Raw genomic sequence first — 23243 nt, 5'->3', positions numbered from 1 at the left:
CACTTCCAGTATCATTACAAACACCAGCATCTTTTATGTATAACTTGCCACGTGAATATAAACTGAAATGTAAAATCAGGTTTTTAAAAAGAAAACTTTTGAATAGAAAAATATGTAAAAAACAAAACGGTACAAAACAAGAGTTAGAGCAGTTTAAAAAATTATGTGACAAATTTCTTAATAAATCATTGGCCGAAATTGTAAAAACTCAGGTATTGTTGCAGAAAGTCCCAAAGGCCAAAAGATATTCTCAGGAATACAAACAATTCGCTCTCACAATATACTTTTTTGGACCCAATACTTATCACTTTTTGAAAAAAATTCTTTATTTACCAACTAAACGTTGTTTATATAATTAAATTTGATTATATAATTAAATAACCTGGAACTTGAAAATTATTATATTAACAACACTTTATCTGGTTTTGTTCTGGCCATACCTGGAATTCCCAAATTACTGTCACCAAACGACTGACACTTTTCTAATACCTAGTTTACTTTCTCTTGTTTTGTTAAGGACAAAACTTTGTTTTGTTTTGTAGCTAGTTTACTTTCTCTTGTTTTGTACCTACCTAGAATGCCCAAATTACCCTATTATATTTATATCGTGTTCACTTCCAAGCAACTTTTTATTATTTTTAAATATACACAGAAATTTAATAAATGACCATTTATATAATATAAATCTTTAACGATTGTCACTTTTCTAACAGTTAGTTAACTTTCTCTTGTTTTGTTAAGGACATACCTAGAATTCCCAAATTATCTATTGTATTTGTATTTCCTTTTTCGTTTAACACATAAATTTATGAAATGACCAATATTTTGTTAAGTTTTGTTTGTCTTAATTTTTAGTGTAAATATAGTAAATATCAAATCAGGTGTAAAAGTAAGTATTATAGACCAAATGAACTATTTTGTAAGTTATCAATTGTATTGGTGCAAACACCGGTACAACAACTGTGCTCCTTACTTTCAAGGTTACCAAGTTTTGTACCGGCATCATAGCATAGCTTTCGCATCTGTGTTGGGTTAATCTGTGGTAATACTAATATAAAATGAAAATGTATACCATTTTTATTCAGTTGCAATGCGAAGGCAAAACAATCTTATTTTTAACTTAGAACAGGGAGCGTAGTCCAGCACTCTGAATCGACGATTTTCGACTCTTATTGGAGTCATCATCGGAGAGGTGTAGGCCTGCTGCTCTCTGCTCGAAGTGACCAAACCATGAAAGTTTATCCCCGCATTGCAACTGACGTGTATGGAGTAGGTGACTAGCGCCATCTGGCAACTGAAAGGTAAAGTTTTCAATCCTAATAGCAACATTAATAATATTCAATAATATTAAAAATATTACTAAGATTTTTAAATTGAAAACTTATTGGTCCATTTCCCTGGTAACACCTCCATGGCTTCTAAAATTTGCAGGCCAGATGGATGCTGCAGTGAAGACAAGAGGGTATTCTAAAAAGTTGCAATTCACAACCCCCGTCTGCAGCTTGGTAAAGTTCCAACAGAAAATGGACCTAGTTACTCTATACGAGTAATACTAATATAAAATAAAAATGTATACCATTTTTATTCAGTTGCAAGGCGGAGGCAAAAGAGGATTGTTGAGTCCTCAAAAAATAAGATTGTTTTGCCTTCGCATTGCAACTGAATAAAAATGGTATACATTTTTATTTTATATTAGTATTACTCCTATAGAGTAACTAGGTCCATTTTGCGTTGGAACTTTACCAAGCTGCAGACGGGGGTTGTGAATTGCAACTCTTTAGAATTCTCTCTTGTCTTCACTGCAGCATCCATCTGGCTTGCAATTTTTAGAAGCCATGGAGGTGTTACCAGGGAAATGGACCAATAAGTTTTTAATTTAAAAATATTTTAGTAATATTTTTAATATTTTTGAATATCATTAAATTAGTGCGGCAGATTCGTGCAAATATTATAAGAATTGCACATTTAATGATACAAGCATATAATTTGGTCCACATATACTGCACATATAAAGGTTCAAATTTAGATATGAGGTCATCTCATATTTTACCTTTTACAAAAATGGCGGTCATTCAAAATGGGCGCCCATACATATTTGAACAATAGCACGATATCTTTTGAATGAAAAGTCCGATTTCAACCAAATTTGGTAAATAGGTTCTTTTTGTGATTTACAAGATCGATGTCGTGAACTGGAAGAATCGGTTTACCAGAAGTTGTATTTTTTCTGGTTTTTTATGTAAAATTATTTTATATTATGTAAATAATTTATTTTCAATTTTTTCACCCTGTATATATTAATTTTTCAAAATGGTAATACCACCATTGAAAAGAGCGTAAGAATATGTTTTAGGAAATATTTTGAACTTTTTAGTTATGTTAATTACCATTTAATAAATGCGTAACGTATCTTCACATGTACCTATTTGTGGCAGATTCGTGCAAATATTATAAGAATTATTGTGCATTTAATGGTAGAAGCATATAATTTGGACCACATATACTACATATACAAAAGTTCAAATTTAGATATGAGGCCATCTCAGATTTTGGCTTTTACAAAAATGGCGAGCATTAAAAATGGCGGCTACACATATGTGAATAATAGCACGATAACTTTTGAACGAAAAGTCCGATTTAATCCAAATTTGGCATCAAAGTTTTTTTTTTTTTGATGAATAAGATCGAGGTCTTGAACCGGAAGAATCGGTTTACCAGAAGTTGTGTTTTTACTGTTTTTTCTGTAAAAATATGTTGCTTTTTTTTCAATTATTTCACCCTGTATATATTAAGTTTTCAAAAAAGTAATACCACCATTGAAGAGAGCAAAAATATTTTTTAGGAAAGATTTTGAAATTTTTAGTTATGTTATTTTAATTTTATGTTTATGTTATTTTAATTAGTTTAATAAATGCATATCGTATCTTCACATGTACCTATGTGCGGCAAATTCATTTTGAATGCCCGCCATTTTTGTAAAAGACAAAATCTGAGATGGCCTCATATCTAAATTGGAATCTTTGTATGTGTAGTGTATGTGATACATATTATACTTATGCTTTTACCATTAAATGCACAATAATTCTTATATTATTTGCACGAATCTGCCGCACATAGGTTCATAGGTACATACGAAGATACGTTATGCATTTATTAATTGGTAATTACCATAACTAAAGAGTTCAAAATATTTCCTAAAAAATACTTTTACACTCTTTTCAACACCGATATTAACTTTTTGAAAAATTAATACATACAGGGTGAAAGAATTAGTAAAAAAACAACATGTTTTTACATAAAGATCAGGAAAAATACAACTTCTTGTAAATCGATTCTTCTGGTTCAAGACCTTGGTCTTACACATCAAAAAAAGAACCTATATACCAAATTTGGTTGACGTCGGACTTTTCGTTCAAAAGTTATCGTGCTAGTAGTCACATATGTACAGTCGCCATTTTGAATGCCCGCCATTTTTGTAAAAGATAAAATCTGATATGGAGTTATATCTAAATTTGAACCTAGACGGGTGTAGTATACGTGGTCCAAGCAAGGGCGCCCATATAAAAATTTTTAGGGGGGGCCAAACGTGAAGATGTTGCACATTACATTTTGTATATTTCGGATGACAATATATACAGTAGACGCTCTCTATAACGAACACGGATATAACGAGGTTTCGCTTATAACGAGGTACATTAGGTGTCCCATGAAATTCCTATTGAACTATAACGCTCTATAACGAGGCATATTTGGTTATAACGAGGAAAATTTAAATCGAAGAATACTTGTTTTTATCTGTTTTTAGCGTTGTAATGGTCATAAATAAATAAATGCCCCAACTACCTGTACATAGAAATGCCCAACATCTATCTTATTATCGAGGCCAGTGCCGTAATAAACTCGGCCACCTGTAATAAACATCTACCTGTTTATCGACCGATATTGAATACTACAGGAAATTTACAATTTATGGCGGCGAAGTCTCATATTGTTCACTGTTCAGGTTGACCATCGACATCTAATAAACTACGTAAGAGGCATCAAAACATTTCAATATTATTATTGTTTGATATAACGAGATCCGCTTATAACGAGATAATTAATCCACCATTTCGGTTCTCGTTATAGAGGGAGTCTACTGTAGTTTAAACCACCTAAAAAACCTAGTTTGAACCCTGTTGTGAGAAATTATTCATACATTTAAACACTAGACCAAGTTTTTAAATGGAAATGTCATGGGTACCTCAAAAGTTGCACCTCTCTTTAAAACCCGTTTGAAAAGAATACAATGCTTGCAAAGCCTTCCCTTCAACTTTGACGAGCAGACTAACCATGAGTATGTGTCGAACCAAGTTTTTACTTTACAATCTTAAAAAGGAGCCCCCTTTATTTTTGCAGATTTAGAATCCTTATGAAAAATAAGGCACACATATTCCAAACATTTTTAGAATCGTTGATAGATGGCGCTAATAAATCGCATTTTCCGAATATAGCGCCATCCGTCAACAATTCTAAAAAAGTTCGAATAAATGTTACTCATTTTTTGAGGAGGAAACTCAATCTGCAAGAAAAAACGAGGGTTCCTATTTAAGATTTTAAACTTAACTCTCACCCCACCTCCAGAGTGTGGAATGAAAAATTCTGTTTGGTGTCATTCTATAGATTTTTGAAAAATATTAAACAAGTGTTTTTTAGTTTTTATTTGGAAGTATATTTCTCGAGATATTAGACCGTTTCTATAATTTTGCTATGGTATCACGATATACCGTTTTTTCCGATTATAGTGCTATGTATCCACAATTCGCAAAATGGCTCGAATAAAATTTGCTTATTTTTACAAGGAAAATCCAAATCTGCAACAAAAATCAGAGGTTCCATTTAAGATTTTAAAGTTACCCCCCGCTCCACACCCAGGGGTTGAAGTGGTGGACTTGTTTAGTGTCATCGCATAGATTTTTGAAAATTATTGAACACGTATTTTTCAGTTTTTCGATCCGATGTTCATTTCGCGAATTATTCGACCTTTCCGCTACTTTTGGGACACCCTGTATATAACACTCATTCATCATGAAAGATCACCTGTTTTTCATTTAAATAAAATTGTTCTGTTCATCATAATGCACACTTTAAAAATAATCTACTTACTAAAAAAATACTTATGCAAACTAAAATTTGACTATGTTCAATAAATTTAAAAAAATATTTTTCAGTATGAATTTATTTCGAAATATAAAATATAATTACTTTATACCAGTTCTCAAAGATTATCGGTCAGAGATCGGATTTCTTGCTGATATGGTTTTTTTTGCAGTATTATAAATGATTCATTTAATTGATAATTTTGGGTGTCAATTACAGTATATATATGTTTCCCACGCCTCTAATCTCTTTCAATGTTTTCGTTAATAGCATACCGTGATTGTGGGAAATGTGTATTATGCACATTCTATATAGACCACTGTCGCAGACACAAAGATTTTCTTAAACTATTAATAACTACCCAATATGTGAATTTTTTTTATTAATAAATATGTTGTTTCCAATTTATCTCTCAAAATTATCCAATAATTTTTTGACAAAAATACGTTTATGTAATATAAATTTAATTTTTGTTCTTTCCCGAAAAGCTAGGGGGGGCCACGGCCCCGCCTTTCCGTGTGTATGGGCGCCTATGGGTCCAAGTTATGTGCTTCTACCATTAAACTCACAATAATTCTTATAATATTTGCACGAATCTGCCACACATAGGTAGATGTGAAGATACGTTATGCATTTATTAAATGGTAATTAACATAACTAAAAAGTTCAAAACATTGTTTACAAAATATTTTTACGCTCTTTTCAATTGCGGTGTTACCTTTTTGAAAAATTAAAAATTACACAGGGAAAAAAATTAAAAAAAAAACATATTTTACATAAACAACCAGTAAAAACACAACTTCTGGTAAACCGATTCTTCTGGTTCACCATATCCATCTAGTAAATCAAAAAGAGAACCTATATACCAAATTTGGTTGAAATCGGACTTTTCGTTCAAAAGTTATGGTACTATTAAACACATATGTATAGGGGCCATTTTGAATGCCCGCCATTTTTGTAAAAGGTAAAATCTGAGATGGCCTCATATCTTAGTTTGAACCTTTATATGTGTAGTATATGTGGTCCAAATTATATGCTTGTATCAATAAATGTGCAATTGTTTCACATATCGGCCGCACTAAATGTTGCTATTAGGATTGAAAACTTTCAGTTGCCAGATGACGCTAGTCACTTACTCCATACACGTCAGTTTTGCAATGCGGGGATAAACTTTCATGGTTTGGTCACTTCGAGCAGAGAGCAGCAGGCCTACGCCTCTCCGATGATGACTCCAATAAGAGTCGAAAATCGTCGATTCAGAGTGCTGGACTTCGCTAGCTGTTCTAAGTGAAAAATAATATTGTTTTGCCTTCGCATTGCAACTGATTAAAATGGTATACATTTTTATTATATAATATTACAGTTAAGTTTGGAAGTATGTCAACCCATTTGCTGCCTATCGAAGAGGATGGAACTCGGCTAGGAGCCATTCTGTTAAATGGCACCTGACTGAAGTAACCATATCACGCGCTGGAGCGTTATCGGCAGCGAATGGGTTAAGTACAGTAGTAATAAAATTATGTATATCTCTTTACAATAACTTACCTTGTTGGAATTAGAAGAACATTGAAAAACTGTCGTGTCCGGAAAAATTAACAATTTAAATGCATGCTTAACATTTCCTAAATCTCTGACGTTAACCACTGCTAGACTACTTAAATCGTACATTATTTCATAAATGTACTTCATCAAACCTCGACTAAAACATAAGATATTATTTTAATAGTTTATAACCAAAAGTTTAAAGTTGAAATGCACATAGCTATAAAGGCTTAATAGAGCAGTATATTGAAGAAGAAAAGAAGACAAACAAACATATACAAACAATCATGGAGTACAATAAAATGGAATTATTATATGGCCCAATTCAAACAATTAGGCGTGCGCGTCATAGATTTAATGACATCATAACCCAATGGTACAAACATGACGGCAAACAAATTCAACACATTTTTCCTTATATATTAGTTTTTTCGCTATTGCCAAGTTTAGCAGGAAAGTGCTGTTGCCAAATGAAAAACATTTGGCAACCGCAAAGTGGGCCACGCCTGGTGGTAAATTTCAAAAGTGTCAACTTCGGGATAACATTGAAATTGTCATTAATTTGTGTACATAATTGTGGCCAGTTTATATTGTAATTAACAAATGACTTCGACCTCAAAAGTTCCTCAATATTCATCCCATTGCACCAACCCCCCACTAACCAATGCCAACTCGCACATTTTGTTAATTTAACTTTTTTATTAAACGTAGTAATTTTTAATAATGTTTAGGCGACTTCAAAATTAAATAAACAATTAAAATGTAGTATATATTCTGTGCACAGAATGTACAAAGCTATGCACCATATTCCGACCACCCAGTGGCGTAGCTAGCATGGGTGACACCCGGGGCGGTAATGGATGGTGTCACCCCAAATACTAAAAATAAAGATTGTTAAAATCGACGAAAATCCGATAAACGTATGTTTTGAATAATGAAAAAATTAAGAATTATAGTTAATGAAATTGTAGTAAAGAGTCTTGAAAAATGTTTCTGTCCGCTATCAGAGGCTTGGTAATCGGTTCTATGAGCATTGGCTATAACGATAACGAGGATAACCTACAGCGAATGGCACAAACTTTCAATACAGTGGCGAAGAACTACAACATGAAAATATCGACAGCTAAGACAACCTCCCTGGTAGTGTCAAGGGAATCCATAAGATGCAAATTAGTAATTAACAACGAACTAATTGATCAAGTCTCGAGATTCCAATATCTGGGAGTCGAAATATGTAGTTATGGAGATGTTAAAGAGAGCGTCCGAAAGCAAGCAAACAAAGCCAATTACGTGTCAGGATGTCTAAGGGATGTCATCTGGAGAAACAAAGATGTTAGGCTGGAAGGGAAAGTACGCATACATATACAAATCATGTGTAAGACCGACCATGACGTACGCGATAGAAACAAGATGTGACACCGCAGAAACCAAGAGGATACTGAGAACATCAGAAATGAGAACGTTGAGGTCAATAACTGGGAAAACACTGAGAGACAGAATACCGAACGACAGAATAAGAGATCTCTGTAACATACAAGATGTATTACGTAGTACGATGGGGAAGACATTGAAATATTTTTTTTTCTAGCTTTACTAGCGGCAAAATCTGAAATCACATTTTCTATAAATATTATTTATGTTTTGTGTTGCTTCATGTTCGATAGTAAGTTAATAAACCGAGGTTATTTAGCCTTGTTGGTGCCATTGTTGCTCGCTTCTTGATTAATTTTAGCTTACTAAAACTTCTCTGATATGAAGCAGATTCCATGAAATCCCATTCCACAATGAATTTTATAAAGTCTACAGCTAACCATTTTGAGGCTGTCATATTGGCCGCTTGTCTTCTGAGCCTTGGTATTTATAGCAGGAGGTCTGCTTCTGATACTTCTTCATGGTAAAAGTCACAAAATGTTGAAACAGCTAAATTCAACTGTTCGTGAAAAGCAAAGCAAGACACAAGATCAAAGTCCATGAATGGAAATTGAACATTGAATAGGTCAAAACATTCTAGCATATCCGTTTGAAGTTGGACTCTAAATGTGACTCCTGTATCGGTAGTTAACTCACCATCCATTCCTTGTTTACGTCGAATTAGTTTTTCGTGGGAATGTCGTCGTCCTCATATGTTTTCGTGGCAAAATCTATTACTTTATAAAGACGAAGTGCCCCTATTCTGGTCGCTGATTGATCAAAGGTTATGTCTTTACTTTGCAATTCAATCTGACAAAAATGTATTTCTCTTAGTACATTATTCCAAAAGAAATGACATAATTTCTCATTTGAAGCAACAACACAATCAAAATGTTCTGTCAATACTTTAACTGCAGCATAGTGAGCACTCCAACACGTTGTGGAAAGTTGTTTAACAGATTCTTTGCTGTGTTTAATAAGCACTTCCCAGGAGCTAGTGGAAGCGGAAAAAGAAATTAAAAATTGCCTCTACGGTTCCGAAAAATGTTACCCTAGATGAATTTTGTGCAAAAGAGTGCTGGCAACATAAATTAATTAAATGATCAATACATCCAACGAAAATGGCGTTTTTGTTTTTTGCTTTAATAATAGTTTGTAGTCCCCCATGTACCTACGCCGCTCATAACAGCTGCATTATCGTATCTCTGTGAATAGCACTTCATAATATCTAAACCATCAATTTCAAGCTTCTTGAGAATTTCGTTACTTAGATCAACTGCTTTTTTCCTTTTAACGTAAAAAATCCAAGAAATGCCTATTTGACCTCGACTTTTCTCGATTTCGTGTGTTCATAAAATAATATCCAATTGTATTTTGATTGTAAAGTGAGTAAACTTACAAATTAACGATTCGTTCTTTTGTGATCGGGTCTCTTGGGTGTCACCCCCGAAAGGGTGACACCCGGGGCGGACCGCCCCCTCCGCCCCACCCTAGCTACGCCACTGCGACCACCTCATAATTTCCAAATTCTTACGCCCGGTTTCATAATCAGTTAAAATCAGCCGTGTGATGGATGACCGAAGTTATCTTTAACGTTTGAGTTAAAGTTAAGATAACTTTCAGGGATAACGTGCTCATAACTATTTACGTAAATTCGGTGTGATGTATTCTTCACAGTTATGAGATAGTTATTTCTTCAACGTTAAAAAAGAGAAATAACATTTGACTAACAAGGTTTGAAGTAACAAAGAGAACCTTATGTAGAAATAGTACAAGTTGGAGTGAGCGCGAGAGATTGATCGGAACATGCCCCAGGCTTGACAGGATGGGACGATACCCATAAAAGCAGCGTTGCAAGAGTTGGTACAATTGTACCAATTTGATACAATTAACAACCAAACTTTTGATACTAAAGTATCTTAAAGTAAAAACCTCCAATTTTGTGATTTTAAAAATTTGCTTCAAATAACATTAAACGACTTTTTTAAGTTATTGTACGAAATGTGTTGGTTTAGTACATTTCGTGTCACTATTTCAGTCATTCCAGTGCATTTACAAAAATTTCTCTGGCAACACTGCATTTGTTTATAAATTTCAACTTCAACTTATATTCATATTCAACAATTATATCTCGAGTTGATTTTTGTATGATTTTTAAAATTGTATTACCTTTCTATTCTACTAGCTTTACTTTTTATTGTTAATTATTATTTTAATCGTATTATTACCTACGGGCTTTTAATTGTTATTTGAAGTCTATTTTTTTGATATTTTTAATTTTGCACTGCTTTATATTTGATAATAAATTAATAACATGCCGCACAAAATCCTAGGACAACATGAAGCAGCGTTCTTTGTTGAATATTCACTTGATTTCTATCTAAAAACAAGTCAAAAGATGAACTAACCTTACATATCCTTACAAAACTACAGAGTTATCTCATAACTTGATGTTTAACGTCGCGTTAGTCGCGTTATAAAGTGACAGTTGATATAACAGATAACTCAAGAACTGTCAAGAAATAACGCAAGTAGTTAAGTTAAGTATGATACATCACACCAATTCGAGGATTATAACATAACTACAGGATAACTTTACGTTAACGATAACTTCGGTCATCCATCACACGGCTGAATATATCTGCAGACGATCTATTTCTTAGTTAAGTTAAACGTCAATAGTTACTTCACTGTTGACGAGCATAGTCTTCATACAGTCAGCAACCAAAAGGTTTACGCTTGATTGAACTCGCAGAATCATTGGGAATGGTGGTAGTAAGTATGTGCTCCCCCCACAAAAATATCCATAAAGCCACGTGGCAATTACCAAGCAGTCAGCCAAAAACCAAATTGACTATGTACTTATTTATAGTCGTTGTTACTCTGATGTACCTATTGGATGTAAGAGCATGTAGAGGTGCTAATATAGACTCCCTTCACTATTTGCATATACACTGTGTTAACTTGGCGATTAGAGATAGGGCACAGGATAGGGTGTGAAAATGGCAATACTGCTGGCTTCCCACATGCAATAAGTTACATATAAACGATATTATTATAATTTATAGACATGTAAACATTAAAAGTGTCGGCGGCATGTGTATTCATTAAAAAGAGTATCAATTTCATTGCCGGATTCCCAAATTTAATCAGCCCTGGATTCTTATGATAATTTATTAGACATGTCATGTATTATAAACAAGAAGAGTGTAGCATAGTCATAATTAATTTCATCTTCAAAGAGATGGCTATTTCTTTAGTTTTTGAATATTCTTTTAAAAATCCTTACTTGTTAATTGCTTTACTTATTCATTATTAATTAATATGATTATTTCTTCACCAACTACGTACTCAGTGATTGCAATAATTTATATTACTATGCAATAAAGAGACTGACTAATACTCGAGGAAAGAGAAAAATTGACAAAGTGATTTTAATAACATACTGTTATTATCCGAACTAGTAGATACATTTTTCCAGTTATATCTTTAACAGTTAAAATATCATTTTAAACAAAGATATCTTCTTAAAATGTAACCTATTGCACCCCATTTCGCACCAATTCATTTTGTGCCAATTCATTTTGCGGCAATTCTTTCATTTATTCAAATTCTACGTGGTTGTTTAAGACGATACAGTGTATGTTTTTAATTTCTGTTTCTGTTTGATCTGTTTTGTTCTGTTTGTTACCATGTCAGTTTATACTCCAGCAGAAAAGGCTAAAACAAGAAAATGGTTTTACAGTGGTAATTCCGGACAACAGTGTGTAGATTTATTTTCTGTCTTTTGTGAGGGGAGACCAATTCCGTGCGTACAAACAATTCATAATGTTAAAAATTTTGAAAATTGTTATTGCCTCAAACAATGCAAAAATTGCCACACTCAAGAAGTGTCACCAGAAATAGTTGAGGAAAGAGAATACCGGGATACACAAATTTGCGCTACAATCGACGTAGATTCAACACATTCAAGTAGAAGCGTTGCTCAAGAGTTGGATGTTAGCAATGCTACTGTAACTAAAGTATGGAAAAAGCACGGTTACAAGACTTTTGAATATGTAAAAACGCAGCAGCTTTATCCAGACGATTACTTTCGAATAATGTAGTTTTGTGAAGATCTAATGACGAAGGCTAATGATGATCCAAATTTTATTAAAAACATATTGTTCACGGATGAATCTTCTGTCTCGTTAGTAGGGAGACATGATCCTTCCATTACGAGGTATTAGACTCGGGAAAACCAGGTATAGAAGTGTTGTTTGCCGAACTCAACGTCCCCAAAAAGTTAACGTCTGGACTGGTATTTTAGGAGACCACATAATATTTCCATTTTTTATTGAGGGCAACTTGAACAGCAAAAAATACCTCGATTTGTTGCAGAATCATGTTCTTCCTGCTATTATCAATTTTCCTGATATAAATCTGGAGAATGTTTGGTTCCATCAAGATGGATGTTCAGTTCACAACGCACGAATAATTCGGGAGTATTTAAACAATACTTTCCCGAATCGAGTTATCAGTGGAACAGGTGATATTAAGTGGTCTGCGCGATCTCCAGATCTTAAACCCCTGGACTTTTTTTGGGGATATTTAAAAAACACCATCTACGATAATCCTGAGGCTAGAGCCCAAAATTTGGATGAATTAAAAACCTTAATAAGAGAAGTCTCCAATTCTGTTACAGCAGATACTCTGTCATCTGTCCGCAGGAGTTTTTATGGCAGATTGGGATATTGTTCATATGCAAACGGTGGTATATTTGAACCATTTCTGAACACTGTAGGGCATAAAGAAATATTTTACATTTTATTAGGAATTATGTTGTCATTTCGATCACTGTTTATTTTGTCTATGTTAGTTTTAACTTTATGACATGTACTTAACTATTTAAATTTTAAAATGTTATACCTTACTATTTTGTAATGTTGTACATTGGGTAATTACTCTTTGACAAATAAATAATATATTTTTGTTTTATCTTGTGTGTGTTAGCACCACACCAGCAAATCGTTAAAAAAATGACCAAAAAAGTGACCAAAGTGTCGCTTTGACTAGAAGTTACTCACAGTAACTAAATAGCTCGTCGTTTTGGCCCGACAAGTCAAGAACGCATGTACGAGAACGGGACGGGACAACGGTAATTATCTAAGATGCATCTGGTAATATGGTAACAAAATAATAGGTGACTGTCACCTATTACGGCGATATCTCGTAAGGTTGGGAACGTTACCGTTAAAAAGCGGTAATTTCCATTTCTATATTAAATAAAATGCCATACCTCACTACTTGCTTACTATGCTTACTCTTGCTGAGCGGTGAGGTTCCAAAGTTAAAGAGAGGGGAAGGCTGAACGAGGAATAGTATTTAAGCAATAAACGAAAATGTAGATAACCACTGCCGGTATTAATTTAACAATTGTATAAGGTTACCTACTCCTTGTAAATGTAAATGAGTAATTTCCAAACTTTAATTATTTGTTTGAATCTGCCGATGGACGATTAAACATCGATTTTATAGTCATAGTGGAATAGTAAGCAGTGTTGCCGATTTTAGCGCTTCCTTCAATGTCCTATACCAAATTACAAAGTAAACGCTCTGTATACAATATAATAACGTATATGAGAGGACGTGTATATCTAACGCTAAAAAAAGCCACAGCACAATATCTATGAAATATATAAAGTGCTGAGGTGCTAAAATCTGAAATTTCTAGAGATAGTTACTAGCAAATTTTAAACGAAGCGTTATCAAAAATCGAAGAAAATCTAAGCATAGGAATGATGAGCAGTGGACTAAATGTAAAGAAGCTAGGGACACAGGCGTTTTAAAATCTAAAAAGGCCAGAAGAAAGCCAAGGCCTAAGGACGAAGGAAGACCAAAAGTACAATATACTTGTACAGGAGGATTGGAGAAAAATCTAAACTAGGAACTGGAGAAGAAATCTAGAAATAATGAATGAATGAAGAGGATTAATTGAACAAGCCAATCCCAAACCATAGCTGTTGTGATAATGATGATGAATACAATTTAATCTATATATAAGAATTACCTATTGGAATTTCTATTTGTTATCATAAATCCATCTGTAAATAAATACACATGAACAGTTTTCAAAGACGTATTTTCTGTTGGATCAATTTCTAACAAATCTCCTTCATATAGAAATTTTCTTCCCGGTACTTCTAGCAATTCCTAAAACACCAAATAATAACTTTACAGCAAGCACCTGATTTAAGACAAATATTAAGTAGGACAAATAATATATTCAATTAAAACTATTAGTTAATTTTTTCTAACGAAACAATAAAAAGTACACACACGTTTGTTTCAAATTTTATCGATGAAATAACTGCTAGAACTAAAAACGTTTTGAATTTTAACTAATCCATTGTGGATAATTTTACACAAATATATCTCTCACTACCCTCTCTCTCTCTCTCTCTCACACACACACACACACACACACACACACACACACACACACACTTTTATACTACTTTTTATTTAATAAAAATTCCTCCTCACAATCATTATTAAGGACATGACATGTCCCTCATGAAATTGCATCGATGCCTGTCTGTGAAATAATTATTATTGAAGAAAAAATATTGGTGCATAAGTCCTCCAAATCGACATATTGTAAAGTACATAATGATTCCAATTGTAGATAGTGTCATGAGCTAACAGACAAAAAAAGAATCAGTTAAGTCCTTTATAATATACCCCATTCCACGAATATACGATCCTCTTGGATTATCGCGACAACGAATATTTTACTGTGCAAAATATGAAGAACGAAAGTAAATTGCAAATTATATTGTTGTTTATTGGAGTAATTATTAGAGCAAAATACTTTCGTACTTCTTATGTTGCACACTAAAATATTCGTTGTCGCGATAATCCAAAACAGTCGTATATTCGTGGAATACACCATAACACATTTACGAAGAACACACCAACAAGATTTTAATTTACTACTCACAGAATCTTTGTTTATCCCTTTTGACAACATTGTTTTCCCACTTCCTTTTTCCCATTATGTACTATCTTTTAGAGAAGTTACATAATACGTTTATTTTGAGAAATTTTTGTGAAAGTGCAAAAGCGTTAAGAAAAAACATAAGAGGAACTCATCTAAGTAAAGGCAAAAAATATGGCCCTTAGCTCACGACCTGATTCAACATTACCGATTAAAATGAATAATGTCTATATAACAAATATTTTCTCAAAAAAAAACTGCTATCTAACACATGCAGGTACAATATATTTACCTTGCATCCTTCCACTTTTTCTAAAATGGCTGCAAGTTTTTGCTTATTTTCCTCTTCTATGTCCTTGTCATTACTCTTATTCTCTCTTTCAATATTCAAGTGTTGAGTGTCTTCTAAAATAGATGTTGTTGACAGAGCACTTAATAATGATTTTTGTTCTGATAATAAATGGGACAACTGGTACATTTCACTTTCCAAATCTAACCTGTATTCAGGAAAATATTTTTAACTAATTAACTAACCAAATCACAATTACAAAATATAACTGAATCAAATTAATAAAGGAATTTTCAATTTTCACTTTCAAGATATTGTTCCGCTACCTGTTAAATCCAATCATGTAATAATGTTCTGTTTTTTTAACTCCAAATTGAATTTAACTTTAGATAAAAATAAAAATTTAAATGGATTTAATGCAAAAAGAAGAACCAACAATTCAAAATAGCAAAAACAGAATGAAAGCAATTTACAAAAAAAAGAGATCAATGGATACAGAAGAAATAGAACGGTCAATAATAGATAATAGTCTTAAAAAAGTCTATAAAAAAGCATTTTGACATACCATGACAACGGGTAAAGCTGAAGGAATGAAGAACAAGAAGGAGATAAGAGAATACGAACTATACAGATTAACAAAACATGGAAGGAATACTTTTACATAATGTATTCAATCCTAAATAAGAAGAAAAACAAAAATGAGGAAGAAACATAGGAAAAGAGCTAAAGAGGAAAGGGAAGAAAAAATATTCAACTGGGGAAGGGTAGGGAGAAGGTAAAATCATGATTTTAAATTGTGTATACAGTGTGGCAAGCCAAATGGAATAAATTCATTATGTCGTAAACCGGCGACTTTGAGGAAAAATCCCAAAACAGGTCGATTTTTAATTTTAAATTATGATTTTTTGGCATATATATCATACTAGTGACATCATCCATCTCATTGTGACGTAAATGATGATTTTTTTAAATGAGAATAGTGCTCGTGGGTTAGCCGTTTTGAAAGGTTATCCAATTCTCTATTCAGAAATATAAACATTAACATAATTATCTATACACGGTGTCGAAAATTTTTTTTAAATTAAATTAATTAGCACAAAAAGAAGAATGTGTATAATTTATCTAATTCAATATATATAATCGGCAGAAAAAAAATTTTCATTTCACAAATAAACATTGCTTTTCGCATAAATTAAATCTTTAAACCACCAAGAGGCAGGTGGGTGGCATCTTGAACATTGAATTCAGTGAAAACAATTTTTATTTCTCAAATAATATATATTTTTTTGTTTTCTGGCAGTAGTAAAATATATTTTGAATTAAATCAATTATACACATTCTTTTTTTTGTGACAATTATTTTGCTTCAAAAATTTTTTTTGGACCGTCTGTATTCCGATGGGTGAGTTGCGGAATTTAATTGAAATAAATGTAATAAAAAATAAATAAACAACGAACGGTAATAATATTCTATTTATTGTGTGTAAACAAGCAGTGTGTCGTTGACCTAAATAAGGCCGCACCTACATTGGATCCGATTTTCTCCGATCAGATCAGATCCGACGTCGGCCGACGTCGGAATAGAAAATAAACCCATAGTATTAAATGGGGGTGCCTACATTGGAGCCGTTTTTCTCCGATCCGATCAGATCAGATCAGATCCGACGTCGGCCGACGTCGGAATAAAAAATAAACCCATAGTATTAAATGGGAGTGCCTACATTGGATCCGTTTTTCTCCGATCCGATCAGATCAGATCAGATCCGATATCGGCCGACGTCGGGAGTAGCTTCTCCTATTCTCATCGAGAAGTGTTTGGTTTCATTCCGATTGGTTGCAAGTTGAGTTGCAATTTTAGTTGCAAGTTGGTTGCAAATTGGTTGCAAGTTGGTTGCAAGTTGGTTGCAAAATGGTTGCAAACTGGTTGCAAGTTGGTTGCAAACTGGTTGCAAGTTGGTTGCAAGTTGGGGGTTGCAAGCTAACATGTTTAAATATATTTAATGTCATCATATCCTTAACACATCTTCATCGGAACTCATTGTCGGTGGTCGGTGGTCGGAAGATTACTGAACCAATGTAGGCACCCTCGCCGGAAAACCGGTCTGATCGGATCTGATCTGATCGGAGAAAGACGGATCCAATGTAGGCACCGCCTGTCGGATCGGATCGGATCTGATCTGATCTGATCTGATCGGAGAAAATCGGATCCAATGTAGGTGTGCACTAATACCGACGCTCGAAGGGTGTGCCTTATGCAAACGCTGGTAGAAAACTGACCGGCTCGAAGCGAACCCCCAACTGTTATGGCAAATGATCTGCGGTTTCTTAGATAAAACAAAGACAGCCATAAATTGACAAGCTTTATGGATTTCAAGAATTTTTGACATTAGGAGGCTGGGACATCGTAATCAATTAAGAAATGTTTCTTTGAAAGAAACATTAATCTTATACAATCTGTTCAACGTTTCGTTTAACATCTGCCCTGTATTTACATGTGAATTTTGTCATTTCGTTTTGCGAAAGGTTATTAAAAAAATAAGAATTAAAATTAGTAGAAAATAGTAATTACAGCGTAATGCTATATACCCCCCTTCGAGTACGAAGATGATAAATAATACATAATATATACAAATTATAATGACAATTGAAAATAGAAAAAAAAAATACTTAATGCAAAGTTTATACAAGGAGAAAGAAAAAAAAATCACTCGATTCACTTTGAACTAACACTTTCTTGGTAAGTTCCAGTAAATCTTGCTTTCCTCTTCGGTCTGTTGTTGTTTGTTTTGCTGGTCATTTCTTTTGTTTCGTGATGGGTAGAGTCGTGAAGTTCGTAAGCAGGTTTGAATCTGTCTATGGAAATTGTTGATTCCTTCCCGTTTACCCGGACGACAAAAGTCTTGTCACCTCGCTTAACAACTGGAAAAGGACCGTGATATGGGTTTTCTAAGCTGCTTTTGATTGTATCACGGCGGATGAAAACGTGAGAGGTGGTTTTCATGTCTTTGAAAATGAAGGTACTTTTGGATCCATGATGCGACGGTTGCGTAGGACGGAGGTTTTCGAAATGGTTTCGAAGCGTTTTTAGATAAATGTGAGCATTGTCGTCGGTGTTTCTTTGTGACGAAAACAATAATTCACCTGGCAAACACAATGGTTCTCCGTACACGAGTTCGGCGGCTGAAGTACCTAAATCTTCTCTCCACGCTGCTCGTATGCCCAGTAACACTGCAGGTAGGCTTTCGGTCCATCGGATGTTTTCATGACATCGAATTGCTGCTTTTAACTGTCGATGAAACCTTTCTACCATACCATTTGCTTGCGGATGATAGGCGGTTGTCCTTAAATGGGAAGTTCCAGTTAATTTGCATAATGACTTGAAAAGATGCGATTCGAATTGTCGGCCTTGATCTGTTGTGATGCGCTTGGGAGTGCCGAAACGAGCTATCCAACCAGAAAAAAATGTTCTGGCTACTGTGTCTGCTTCTTGATTAGGCATCGGGAAAGCTTCTGGCCAACGTGTGAAACGATCGACACATGTTAAACAGTATCTGTTTCCTTCTGAAACCGGCATCACTATAATGTCTATGTGGACATGTTCGAATCGGCTGGAAGGTGGTAGGAAACTTCCAGTAGGTGAAACAATGTGGCGCGATATTTTCGATTTTTGGCACTGTATACACGCTCGAGTCCATTTCCTCACATCTGATTTAATGGATGGCCAAACATATCGCTGTGTGATCATCTTCACAGAACTGTTGATTCCGGGATGTGCTAGGTTATGCATGGTGCGAAAAATTGCCATTCGAAGTGGTTTCGGTACAAATGGTCTGGCTGTAGATGTTGATATGTCGCAGTACAAACTCACGTTTTGCTCGGAAAAACGTATTTTCTTCATTTGTAGTGATGTTTTCTCACTTAAAAAAGTTTGCAGTTCTGGATCAGTTTCTTGTGCGAGAGCTAAGTCATTGATGTCGATATTTTCCTTGATGCTATCGACTCGCGATAGTGCGTCTGCCACAATATTTGTTGAACCAGAAATGTGCTGAATGTTAGTGCAAAACTGTCCTATATAGTCTAAATATCTAAACTGTCTAGGACTACATTTATCTAGCTTCTGAGTAAAGGCGAAGGTGATTGGTTTCTGGTCTGTGTATATCGTTATGTCCTTGCCTTCGATCATATGTCTGAAGTGTTTTATGGCTAGATATATAGCTAATAGTTCTCTGTCGTATGCACTATATTTCTTTTCGCTAGGTGAGAATTTCTTAGAAAAGAAAGCTAAAGGTTTCATACCTGTATCCGTTTTTTGTTGTAGTACAGCTCCCGCACAAAAATCAGAAGCGTCACAAGTTATGGAGATATCAACATCGTTTACAGGGTGGCTCAGTAAAGCAGCGTTAGCTAAACTGTTTTTGCAGTCGTCAAAGGCTTGGATTCGCTGTGGTGTCCATTCGATTGGTGCTTTTCCTTTGACATTACCTTTTAGGGCATCATGTAGTGGTGCTTGTAGCTCAGCTGCATTGGGTATGAACCTTCGGTAGAAGTTTAACATACCTAGAAATCTGCGTAGGTCTTTCACTGTTTTTGGCTGAGTGAAATTCTGTACAGCTGCTACTTTTTCTTGTGGAGGTGTGAGTCCTCCGTCTGATACTGTGTATCCCAAAAAGGTAATCTCGTTTTTGCCGAATTGACACTTCGCTGGATTTATCACAACGCCAAACTGCTTGAGCCTTTTGAAAATCTCTTCTAAATGCGACATATGCTGCTCTTCGGATTCTGATGCAATGAGAATGACTGCGTTCACCAGATGCAAACACGTTCACAACTGTTTGCGCTTTGATTCTTAAACTTGTTGACAGCGAGCTGAACGGTTGGTTGTTTAGGTTAAAATTTGATATTTTGCTTGCTTGGTTTGAACGTAACCTAAAATAAACTTTCTCAATAAAGGAAAATGGATTTATTAAAGGAAAAAAGAAAATGGATTTAATAGATAATAACGTAGCAGAATGTCTTCAGTAGCCGTTATCGTATATATAAAACCCTTATAAATATATTCTATAATATATACAATTTAAATTCCCGCCATAGTTTTTCAATATTCAACACGTTTGCAAAGTTCAACTTAAATATTTTATGCTTGCAAAAATGGCGACCGCTTTCCAAACATGTTTGACGTTAGCAAGTCGTTCAGAAGCATAAAGCGCAAACTGATTGCCAACGTTTGCATCTGGTGAACGCAGTCAATGTCATCGATGTAGGCGTAGGCGAAGTCTAGACCACGTAAAATCTCGTCTATAAAACGCTGGAATGTCTGTCCTGCGTTTCGTAAACCAAAAGGCATATATAAGTATTCGTACAGCCCAAATGGTGTGGTAACGGCGGTTTTTGGTATGTCATCGGTGGCTACTGGTATCTGGTTGTATGCTCTCACTAAATCTATTGTAGAGAAAATTGTCTTACCAGCTAGCGCCTGACCGAAATCTTCGATGTGCGGAATTGGATATCGATCTGGAACTGTTTTTTGGTTGAGACGTCGATAATCTCCGCAGGGTCTCCATTCCTCACCTTTCTTCGGGACCATGTGCAGTGGAGTAGACCAGTTACTTTTCGATGGTCTTATGATGCCTAGCCGTAGAAGATTTTCGAACTCTTTTTTAGCCCATTGCAGTTTGTCAGGTGCTAATCGTCGAGGCTTCGAAAAAACGGGTGGACCTGGTGTTGTATCGATGTGGTGCTTCGTTTGATGTTGAATGTCTTTCACGATACCGGCGGGTCGCGTGATTTCCGGAAATCGTAGCAGCAGTTCGTGGTAACGCGACGCTTCCGCGATAGTCTTTACGCTGCCGTCGAAACACTCTTTAACGAGTCCCTTTGTTCGAAGGGTTGTCGTACTGTCTACTAAGCACTGGTTAGCAATGTCCACTAGGAGCGCGAAATGGGAAAGAAAATCGGCTCCGATAATGGGCTTTGAAATGTCCGCCACTACGAATCGCCACGTAAAATCACGCCGTAGTCCGATGTTTAATGTCAAGTTCACATAGCCGTATGTCGCGATTTTAGTGTCATTGGCCGCGTATAGTTCGTATGAAGTCTTTTCGCGTGCACCCCGTACATATTTCCGCGGGAAAACGCACAGATCGGCACCGGTGTCGACTAAAAACTGTTTTTTTGTATCATAGTCTGTTACGAAAAGGCGGCGAGACTTTGGGCTTCGATCGGATGCCGCATTTACCGACTGCCCGCGACGTTTCCCTGGAGCTTGCACGGAGGAGAGCACTTTTGGGCCTGGTCACCAAAACGGTAGTGATACCAACATAATATGTCACTATTATGTTCCCCACTGTAGCTACTGTCTCTAGGATATGGTCTTCGTCTTGAGTTGCTGAGGTTGCGACGGTATGTGTTAGCTTGTGCTCGAGCGCGCGACAAGCTAGCTAGCTGGATTTTCATGTCAGATAATTCGGCTGTCAATTTCCCGATAACCACTGCAATCCGATCTGAAACACTATTGTTGGCACTGGTCGTCATTTTCGATGTTCACTGTATTTATTAACCGGCAAAAGTATATTAAAAAAACTAACTTTTTTTAAATTTTCGCGGCGGTTTAAAATACTCGCGAGGGTCACCAATATTCCGATGGGTGAGTTGCGGAATTTAATTGAAATAAATGTAATAAAAAATAAATAAACAACGAACGGTAATAATATTCTATTTATTGTGTGTAAACAAGCAGTGTGTCGTTGACCTAAATAATACCGACGCTCGAAGGGTGTGCCTTATGCAAACTCTGGTAGAAAACTGACCGGCTCGAAGCGAACCCCCAACTGTTATGGCAAATGATCTGCGGTTTCTTAGATAAAACAAAGACAGCCATAAATCGACAAGCTTTATGGATTTCAAGAATTTTTGACATTAGGAGGCTGGGACATCGTAATCAATTAAGAAATGTTTCTTTGAAAGAAACATTAATCTTATACAATCTGTTCAACGTTTCGTTTAACATCTGCCCTGTATTTACATGTGAATTTTGTCATTTCGTTTTGCGAAAGGTTATTAAAAAAATAAGAATTAAAATTAGTAGAAAATAGTAATTACAGCGTAATGCTATATCTGTATAAATAATTATGTTAATCTTTATATTATTAATAGAGAATTGAATAACATTTAAAATGAGCTAGCACATGACCCATATTCTCATAAAAAAAATCATTGATTATTTCATCACGCCTAGATGGATGGCATCACTAGTATGATATATATGCCAAAAAAATCAGAATTTGAAAATAACAATCGACCTGTTTCGGGATTTTTCCTTAAAGTCACTGGTTTATGAAATAATGAATTTATTCAACATGGCTTTGCCACACTGTATAACATATTGACAAATACAGCGTAGCGAGAAAGTATGGAAACACGGTAATTTCTCGGAAACCGCTTCAACGATTTTTATAAATTTTGGTGGGTAAGGGTGTTCTAATGCGGCCGATATTATAGTGGTAATTACATTGTTGTCAAATCTTCCATTTTTCTATAAATCTAATAAACTTTCTTATTTTAAATGGAACACCCTGTCTATTTTTTGGGTTTTGAAGTCCTTAACCCTCGAGTAGTCGCGCCGTTAGATAGAATTTCACACTTTATCCTTTTTCGCGATAACTTGATGAAAAATTTTGCAATTTTGAAAAAATTTCGTAAGTGCCTCGAGGAAGGGTGTAGTAATACCGTAATACGAAGGAATTTTTTTTTATTTTTTTCTTCTTCTTCTTTTCTGGAATTTATGGCTTTGGGAAGAGCCAATTAGCTTTAATAATTGTTAGAAATAATATTTCTAACATAACAAGTAAATAAAAATACTATAAAATAAAAATTTGTTGTAAATCCG

General features: G+C 34.8%; 1 protein-coding gene across 1 annotated transcript in view; it reads right to left on the bottom strand.

The window, feature by feature from the left end:
* LOC114336397 (exocyst complex component 8) overlaps positions 1 to 23243 on the bottom strand; it is a 71875-nt gene that overhangs the window by 45717 nt on the left and 2915 nt on the right. The window contains exons 3-5 of the mRNA XM_050657951.1: positions 15363 to 15562; positions 14141 to 14283; positions 6685 to 6838 (exon numbers count right to left, since the gene is read on the bottom strand). Coding sequence (XP_050513908.1) covers positions 6685 to 6838; positions 14141 to 14283; positions 15363 to 15562 — 497 coding nt within the window. The remainder of the gene's footprint in view (positions 1 to 6684; positions 6839 to 14140; positions 14284 to 15362; positions 15563 to 23243) is intronic.

This window comes from Diabrotica virgifera, chromosome 8 (genome assembly GCF_917563875.1).
Source record: "Diabrotica virgifera virgifera chromosome 8, PGI_DIABVI_V3a".
NCBI classification, from domain to species: Eukaryota; Metazoa; Arthropoda; class Insecta; order Coleoptera; family Chrysomelidae; genus Diabrotica; species Diabrotica virgifera.
The sequence above is the reverse complement of the archived record's forward strand: the minus strand, read 5'-3'. Positions and strand labels throughout refer to the sequence as shown.